This window comes from Egretta garzetta, unplaced genomic scaffold, assembly GCF_000687185.1.
Source record: "Egretta garzetta isolate BGI_Z169 unplaced genomic scaffold, ASM68718v1 scaffold485, whole genome shotgun sequence".
Taxonomy (NCBI): Eukaryota; Metazoa; Chordata; class Aves; order Pelecaniformes; family Ardeidae; genus Egretta; species Egretta garzetta.
In genome coordinates this window covers 440,307-449,591 of record NW_009259695.1, presented here as the reverse complement: position 1 = coordinate 449,591, position 9,285 = coordinate 440,307, and the positions used below count along the sequence as shown (strand labels likewise).

Genomic DNA, 9,285 nt, shown 5'->3' with positions numbered 1-9,285 from the left:
AGGAACCCAAGGAAGTTGCAGCAGTCCTATGTCAGAGCAGAAAGATTTTTTTTTTTAAATGGCTATGCAGAAAGCCTGATTAAATAGGGAGAGACCAGCGCTCAGTTGAAACAGAAATCCCTCTTATCTTCCTGTGCAGAAAACCAGGCTTCTAAAGGAGATCCCAGAGGGCTCAGAAACAGTTTAGCCTCCTGAATCATTCTGCTCTTGCTAAGCAGAGACCTTTCCCAGCCTGAAAGATCAGGTTTCCCCCCCCTCCCCACCCTTCTGCCCCTGCTGCCACTCTCCCATCAGCAGCACCGCATCCTCACATTGCCAGATACATGCAAGGCTCATCCTGGCGAGGGGCGAGGGCTGTAGCTGGAGGCCTGAGGAGCTCATGGCAGGTTTCAAAGCAAGCAGCAAGCCTGGCAGAGGGCAGGGGCTGCAGCACCTCGCCCATGCAGTGGGGAGGGCTCCCAGCTTCTGCTGCCCTCCAAACTTAACAGGAGAGAGAGTTATGGCTTCATGCAGAGAAAAGATGCTGATTAGCTGTTGTCTATGGCACCCCACCTCCAATCAGAAAAAAAATACCATCTGGCATGCCACCCCTGGAGAGCTGCCAACCTTTGCAGTAAAATACGAAGGCAGGAGAAGGTCAAGACAAAGGAAGGGGAGCAAAACAGGCAGAAAGATTAATCCCTGCCAGGTGGTGTCAGTCCAGACACTGGAGTACAAAGCTGGATGGATGAGCAAGCAGAGAAGAGTTTAAGTAGGAGAAAGAGCAAGAAGCAGAAGTGAAACAATTTGCTGCAGGAAAATCATGGATGAGCTGAAGACATCAGACCTGAGCTGCAGACCAGCTCCAGAGTAGCATCCACTTCACTTACACCTCCCTTGATGGGTGTTTGCCCAAGCAGAATTTGCATCACTGGGTTTCAACCCTCTGAAGACTGTCAGGGAGCAGAGACCCCAAGACTGACAGTGGGCAAAAGCCATTTAAGGGAAGGGACCCAGGGGTGAGGCAAGGCTGGAGGAGCCAGCAATGGGAGAACAGCTTAGCAGGCAGCATTGAGTTGGAAGACCACCTTAAAGGGGCCTTTGCCTCTCCCAGCAGTGTCACACGGGGAATGTAAATAGGACACCACTTGTCCTGGCAAGGTTTCAGCCAGCTGGACACCGAGGTAGCCACCTCATGCTGAACATCCCCCTGCACTGCAGGTGATGAGGATTTCAGCAGCAGGGTGGCGAGGGCTCTCCAGCTGCCTGAACACCTTCCCATGAGCGTTACCTGGTATGGAGGCTCTGCAATCAATGCACACACCAGCAGTTACGGGCACACAAAGCCAGGCTCTACTGCAACAGCAATACCACTGCTGCTCCCTCTCCAAGGGAAAACCCCATCCCTCCCACCACAGTTGCTTGCATTTCAAGCATCCTCCATGACACTGTTCTCCGCTTGCTTCCTGTACCTCCTGGAAGGGGACAGGTTGTTCAACAACTTTATTAGCCACAATAACATATGCACATAGCTGCGTGCCCAACAGACAAATGGGGAAGGTCAGTGTCAAGGCAAGCGTGCCACTCCACATGAAACCGCCCGCCTCTTGGCCTTGGGATCAGTGGTACCTTCTGACTCCAGGCGGTCCAGCCCGTAGGTCACAGCCGTACTGATCTTCCTCACAGATGGAAGAGCTGTCCTCCTGACAGAAGATGTCATTGATGCCGGGGTTACCAGGACCACAGTTCTGCTGGATGGCTCCTCAGTCTGCTCCGACTGGGTAGCAGACAACCCACCAGGAGCCAGAACAGCCTTCTCACTGGTGACCAGGACCACATCTGTGAGATCTACAGAAGACAGAAAACAGCAGCAGTTTGGCACAACAATATTAAAACCCCACCACTTAAGAATGAACTCCTTAATGAAAACTTAACTGAGAGTGGAGGAAGTTATTAAACTCTTGCCTCTTTCAAGATGTGTAAGCGACTCCACTGCAATGAAAGAGTCTCCTCTGGGACAGCCAGCACAGGAGGTTCCCCTTAAGGAGAATTCCGCTAGGTTTTACTTCCATTGCTTTGAGGACTGCTAGTCACCACCCCATAGCAAGATCAGAGCACCAAGACACTGGTTGAGATCTGAACTGACAGATCTAATTGTTTATTGCAAAGATAAAATTAGTAGAATTTATAATTAAATCCCAGAAGCAAGTTAATTAGCAGAAACTGCCAGAAGAGCCTTCTCTCTCCTACAAAGGGACCTTCATTTAAGAGATACAATGCAAATAGGTTTTGTCTTTTGATGTCCTGCAATATAAGGCCAGAAAAGCAGCCCAGCAGCAGTTTCATTAGTGGAACCTACTACTACAGAAATACGCTCCACCTCAAAGTCAGCTTTGTGCTAAGGGAACCCTTGCTACACTCCTGTCAAGACAACACGCTCCTACACATACCACCTAAGGTGACACTGAGCCAGGACCTGGATGAACACAACCGCTTAAAGCATTTCTGCATGAGCTACATCAACCCAAGAAGCAAGAACTCACCATTCCTCCATGGAGGTGAACACCAATGCAGGCTTCTGCACCCAACAGATTGCCAGACTCTTGCAAGAGTCACACACACACACCACACAACCCCCCTCCACCTTACACTGCTCCCATGTTACCCCCATGAAACTTTCTGGTCCTTTGCACTGAGCATCAGCAATCTGCAACTGCCTTTGGCTCCAGTAGAAGAGCTCTCCCTCCATAAATAGGAACTGGCTTAAATGTCTTGGGCTAAAAGCCAGCTCGCTAGCAAGGATGGATGTGGGGGGTTTGTTTGTTTGGGGTGGTTTGGTTTTTTTAAATGCCTACTCCACTGTTATTTGGGGCAAAAAACATGTGCTGGCACATTTCAACATGGTGTATCTGGTAGGGTGCTTAGGAACATAGTTTAGTGGTGGACTTGGCAGTGTTGGGTTAACAGTTGGACTTGATGATCTTAAAGGTCTTTTCCAACCTAAATGACTATGACAGAGGCAGAAAACAGTGGCAGCCTGCAGAAGGCTAGAAAAAAGTAACTTAGAATATGGATGCTATGTGTTGAGACTTCAGTGCCCAAGCATTGATACTGGTTTCAGATGTACCATCTCATCTTGTATGGAAATGAACCCACAGTCTTTGAAGCAGAACCCTACCTTCTACATCGGGAGTGTTCGCCACAGAGGAAGTACCAGTTGCCACCAGTATCTGGGTGGCACTAGAAGCAGTCAGCGTCTGGGTGTCCTCCTCACCATCTTCCTGCGGCAGGCTTGCAGCTCCTGTTCCCTGGGGAGCAGCAGGCACCAGCGTCACAACCGACAGAGCAGCATCAGCCTCCTGGGCAACTGTTGTCACCTCCTGAGTAACACCTACAGCAAGAACACGTGTCAGGACCTACTCACAGGACAAGTGACAGCAACAGAGCAGATGTCTGAAGTAACACAACTCCATGCATTAGCATTTCCAGAGCCACGGTGCAAGCAGCCGGTCCAGCCAAGCACCATCAGGGCAGCGCAGCAAAAAGCCAGATGTGAGTGTGCATAACAGGAGCAAAAGCAGCAGAATCAATCCTCATTTTCCTAATTGTCCCTTCGGTGTCCCATGGGGGAACACTGCCATGGAAGCACAGCACTGCAGGCCTGTGGTGTGAAACACCACTCAAAGCAAGTGAGGCTGCCAGAGCAGTGCTTTTAGCAACCAGCTCTCACAGCTACGAGACTTCAGCTCTGTGGAAGGCTTTATTTTTTTGTTGCACAAGTCTTATTGACAGTGTTGTTTCCCCAACATCTGGGAAACAGCAGAGGGGGAACCTGCTGACAAGTCAAGTGCTTATAAATTAATCTAGACATTAATCAGTCAGGTTTCAGCACCAGCATGCAATTATCTTTCCCTCTCTCACAGCACAAGCTAGATCTTTCGGATGCAGTGAGGGGAAGTTGCCCTTTTGCCCCTGCAGCCTAGGGGGGGAAGATTAAAGACAAAGTCCTAAACCCCAGCTCACATTCCTCATCAGCCTAGGAACAAACACATCATTGCCCAACACCTGACCAGAACTTCTCTCCCCACATTTCTACCAGGTTTTTTAAATACTGAATGGAAGTGTTGTTAGTGGGCTGAAGGTGCCATCTCCACAGGTGCATACAGTGTGGGGTGACACCACCAGCCTGTGGCAGGCTGACTAGGAGGAAAATTTCAGCCTGATGGTAACAGAGCTGGAACAAATGCTGGACAGTCCAAGCCTGGCCACAGCTTCACCCTAGGGTGGGGAGGCAACACCAGGAGCTCTGGTTGCAAAGGACAACACGGAGCTCTGGATAGATCTTTTGATCAGAGCATCCTTGTAAAGTGATGGAAGATGTCAGTTACCCACAGGCTACCAGGACAGCTCACCTATTCCTGGATTTAGGAAGCATTTACAGACACCCACTGTCACTGCATCTTCAGCACTGATTGCAAGTGTCCATAGCTGGCAGCCAAGCACCAGGTGATCCCAGATGCTAGTTAATTTAACCCCCCAGGAATTACTCCTCCCTCCATTTTGCAGGGCTCCAGAGCAAGCTCATGTAAGGGCTGCCTTTGGGTCCTTGTGCCCACCATATCAAAGGGACACTCAGGGGAGCATTATCCTCCTTGAAATAAAGCATCTAACCAGTGGGTCAGAGGCTGGGCTCCCTCCCCAGCCACAGGAGAGGCATACCAGAGGGTGATCCAAAGCAGGTTCACATATCTCAGGTCAAGGCAAGATGCCTACAGCCAGACTACAGCTGTCCCCCTCAACTGTTATGTGAGCACCAAAACCGCAGCCCATGCTCTGGTAGTAAACCTCACATGCAGAACATCAGCAACACAAGTTTTTTAACCAGCACCAAGTCTCTGCTGACAAGACTCCAATTCTCTACAGACACCTCCATACTTGAGTCCACCCTTCAACCCCAGGCTTGGCTGCCACAGCCGTTCCAGCCTCAGCTCTCCTGTTTGCCACTACGGCCACCCTCTCTCCACCTGAGGAGCAGAAGAGGCAGCTCAATAGTGTCCCTTCACATAAGCCAGGACAGGTACCACCCTACAGACTGTGCCTCCCTGTACACAGGGATGCCATGTCCAGGAACAGCCAAGGCTAGCAGTACTTCACAGAATCACAAGGGACCTCAGGAGATCATCTAGTCCAACCCCGCTGCTAAAGCAGGTTCTCCTAGAGCATGTTACACAGGACTTCATCCAGACAGGCTTAGTCCTTGACAGATGTGAATTACTCATCTAGGCTGTTACCCCTCCACAGAGGTCCATAGCCTTTCCTGAGGGGGGAAGAGATGTCCAACCTCTATTGCAAGTATCAAGATCCCACCTTTCTCCACTTTATCTCCCTGAAAGGAAGCACATGTTCCCAAGAGCATCCCTCCTAAATCTACACTTAGAGGCAAGTGTCTGTAACAGGCGAGTTTTACCTTTCCATGAACTTTCTGGAGTAGGAGAGAGATCAGACTGTGTATCTGTCACCACAGCAGCCTCCGGCTGTGATGGCAGGATGCTTTTCCCCTCCTCTGCTGTGACAGCATTTATGTTTTCCAGCGAGTTGAGATCAGCCGTGTCCATACCCGTCAGGTTCACAGCATGGAGAGCATCACCACTGCCAGTGGAAGCTGTCAACACCTCCTCCCCTTGCACCGGCACTGTGCAGTTGGTCTCCTTGGCAAGCTCAGGAGTTGGTGGAGGAGACGCTGGGGATGTCAGCACTCTTGTTGCATCCTCTTCCTCCCCCATAACTCCCTGTGGGGTCTGGGATGGTTCTGTTGCCCCCAGGTCCTCTGTCACCTCCTCATGAGACATGCTTCCCCCTTGACTTAGGTCCCCTGGTTTTGTGTCATCCCAGTCAGGCGGCACAGTGTCTGCAGGGTGGATGGTGACAGTGCCAGCCGTGGCAGGCAGCTCACCTCGCCTGACACCCGTCCCTGCTTGCGGGCGGAGAGAGGCTTCAGTCGCCAGGAGGGGACGTCTTGCAGCCACAGACGCTTGCACAGTCAGGGACTTCAGAGGGCTCCCAGTGTGGGCTCTCGGTGTTCCCACCTCAGTGGTCATGCTGTGAGCCCGGGGGGTCGGGATGACAGGGTGGTCGCTTGCCACCTCCCAGCTGGGAGAGCTGGGGTACAGCGTGGGCTGGGGTGCAGCTGAGGGGCGTGAGTTGCTCTGTGCCTCCTCCTCTTCCTCAGCTGTCCCAGAAAGGGGGCTTGCCGAGACACCGGCAGAGCTATGCTCTACTTCAACACCCCTCTCCGTGGTGGTCTCACTAACAGGGCCACCGACAGACTCCTCCTGGACAGCAGGGCTCAGCGTGGTCACAGCTGTGGTCAGCATGGCCTTGAACACATCATCCTCATCCAGCTCAGACTTGGTGGGACCGAGCTCCTCCTCATCTACAGCAGCCACTGCCACAGCAGAGGTGTGAGCACCCTGGCCCTGGCTGCTGGGGACAACGTGGCTCGGGTTGACAGGCAGCGTTTCTCCTTCTGTAGGAAGAGCTTCATTTAAGGGCATCCCAGATGGCTTTGCTGACACTTCACATGGCTCTTCAGAGACAGTCTGCTCAGAAGGGCCCAGGTTATTTTTCAACTTCAGCATGCTTGGCCTTTCATCTTCTACCCCATTCCCTGCCCAGGGGCCATGCTGGACTTTTGTCATGTCCCTCTCCTCCAGTGGCTGAGATGCAAGGCATGGCAGGCTGGAGGACAAGAGCAGGATGCTGCAGGTGACCACGCAGATGTTAAATCCTATTGATCTACTCATCGCTGAGAGGAGCTGTGCCCAGAAGCCTGCAAGGCTGACAAATCCTGAGTGCAAGACCTAGAAAGGGAAAAAGGAACAAGATTACACATACCCACAACCACCTATTGACCCACAGCCTTAAATAACTGGGTGGCCAGATCCAAGCATGCTGGTCTATGGACAGTTCTGAGCAGACCCCACTTAGACATACCAAGTAACAGATCCCTCCATCTATTTTACCTACCTGATCTGAAGTCTCATGCTGGACAAAACCAAGTTTTTTTCTGAAGCCCAAGACAGACCTTGCCAAGCTCTTGCCCCAGTGGGGGAGTGCTACGTTCTACCCAGCAGGCACCAGACTTGCAAGCATTTGATGAGGATCAACCTGTTTGTCCTTTACCAAGTCCAGGACCAATGCTTGGCAGGGCCAGTTGGACTGAGGTCCCAGGCCTGTTATGGCAAGCCCTGTTCTGTGCATTGACACAGAAGGAAACCAAGGAGCTGGTGCAGAGGACAAGGTGGGCCTATAGGGCACAACGCAGGACCAGAGCCAAACCAGGAGGCTTTAGGGCTGCATTAGCATCATGTCCTGTATGAGCTCCCTGGCCCCACAGAGAGAGGCTACAGCCCAGCCAGCAGCACTGCTGCATTAGCACGGTGTTTGTGCTGCACTGCACCACGGAGGAACTTCCAGAAAGTTTTGGGTGTATAATCATTGTGCATTTCCAGAGTTTCCAAGAGTGTGCTGAACCAGGAGCCCAGCAGTGATCCAGCCAGCTGACAGCCTGCTCTTGGCAGGCTCTGTTGCCTCCAGTAACACAGCTCAGGCTGCTGGACAGACAGAGGACCACGCAGCATCAGTCTGCTCCCAGCCACGGGGCCGGTGCCTCTCAGTCCTGGGCTCACTGCAGCATCACTCCACAGCAGATGACCATCCCACCCAGGGCCCCGCTCATCACATGCAGGACTGCTGGTCACATGTGTCTCACGCACAGAGCAAACACCCCTCCGTCACACAGCAGATCTGGCAAGGTCCTCCCTCCCAGTTCCAGGAGGCAGCTTGGCAGGGGCACAGTCAAGCCCTACTGCAAGAAGCCTGCAACCATCAACAGTTTCACTTGCTTTGGCTGGTATATTCTCAGTTTCACAAGTGAACTGCTCTTACCTTCAAGCCACAGGACTAACAAACATTAGTAAGGAAAGAGGCTGGGGTTGTCAGAACCACACCTCAGTCTTCCAAAGAAGAGCAAAGACCACCCTCTGCAGCCTCGCTCACAAGCACCAGGATGAGTCCCCCAGCTTGCTAGACCCCTCATTTCCCCACCCAGACAGCACGTACATAAATATTACTTGCATTTGCAGATGCACCGTGCAGCAGCAAGCCACCCAGCACTGCTCTGATACACAAGGGCACACCACTCCTCAGTGTGTGCTCACGCACGCAGGTGATGCTCTGCAAGAGGTAACCACTGCTGCAGGGAGAGGGATCCCTGTACCACCACACATCTTCCAGCCCCTCTGACTCAGAGGTCCTGTGTCCTGCTGCTCATGTACATTTGTCTCCTTTTGGGAAGCATTATCAGACGTGCCCAGTCAGCTACACACAACCAAGACGTCAGGAAGCTTATATTATATCTGTCTGGTCACACACAGCTTGTGCATCTCCACTGTAAAACCCACGTCTTATTTCACATGGGAGAGAAAGACTTCTCTAGCTGCAGACCCTTACGATCTGCAGGGCTGTCTGTAGCAGAGAAGACAACCTCAGCATTACCAGCTTCAGGAGACACTAGTCAGAGTCAGCTCCTGCAGGCTCTGTTACCTGGTTGAGCCTTCAGGGCACATTGAGTTCTTTTCCCACTCTCCCTGCAGGCCTGGCCCTCAGCAATTTTTGCTGCTGGAATAATTCCCCATCACAGGCCACACACATGTACCAGGAGCTCTGGGACAGAAGCCACTAAGAAGCTGTTCATCAACTTTTTTTCGCATCTCCTTTCTCCAGAGGATGGGTGGCCACCAGCTATCTCCTCTACCCTCCCTGCCAAAAAAAAAAACCTAGTTGAAAACTGACAGTATCCAGCTACTTTTGTAACTAAAAAGCATTAAGAGTATGTTATGCCAGTTAAATCGGTAGTGCCCAGAGACATGCATCTGCCTCACTACATGTGTGAATATAAGTTACATTCACTTCATGCCCCTTTAGCAAGTGCCAGTTAAGATCAGACATTTTGAAACATCAAGAAGTTGGGGGTTTTTTTTACATATAGAACAGTTTGGATCTCAATACAGTTTCTTGAGAAGTCAGAAATCTTTTCAGACTACACAGGTAGTTCTAGCAGTAGTTAAACAGAACTCCAGCAGCCATAGCATTTCTCTCGCAGCCATATGTATGTATGCATACATACATTTGCAGTTTTCTAGCTTCAGGTTCTCCAATGGCCCAAGACATTCAGGAGGTGGTTAGCAGAAATAGCAAAATGTTGATCTCTTCTCAACAAGCTTACTCCATCTTTACTAGGAGAAG

The 9,285-nt window shown here is 51.4% G+C and overlaps 2 protein-coding genes across 2 annotated transcripts in view; one reads left to right on the top strand and one right to left on the bottom strand.

The window, feature by feature from the left end:
* ARMH4 (armadillo like helical domain containing 4) overlaps positions 1-9,285 on the bottom strand; it is a gene marked incomplete at its 3' end in the record, with an annotated part of 34,868 nt that overhangs the window by 14,943 nt on the left and 10,640 nt on the right. The window contains exons 2-4 of the mRNA XM_009638904.2: positions 5,447-6,839; positions 3,158-3,370; positions 1,609-1,827 (exon numbers count right to left, since the gene is read on the bottom strand). Coding sequence (XP_009637199.1) covers positions 1,609-1,827; positions 3,158-3,370; positions 5,447-6,782 — 1,768 coding nt within the window. The remainder of the gene's footprint in view (positions 1-1,608; positions 1,828-3,157; positions 3,371-5,446; positions 6,840-9,285) is intronic.
* The window catches only part of ACTR10 (actin related protein 10), a 34,413-nt gene continuing 25,479 nt past the window's right edge, over positions 352-9,285 (top strand). Inside the window, exon 1 of the mRNA XM_009638903.2 lies at positions 352-356. The gene's annotated coding sequence lies outside the window, so the exon portion shown is untranslated. The remainder of the gene's footprint in view (positions 357-9,285) is intronic.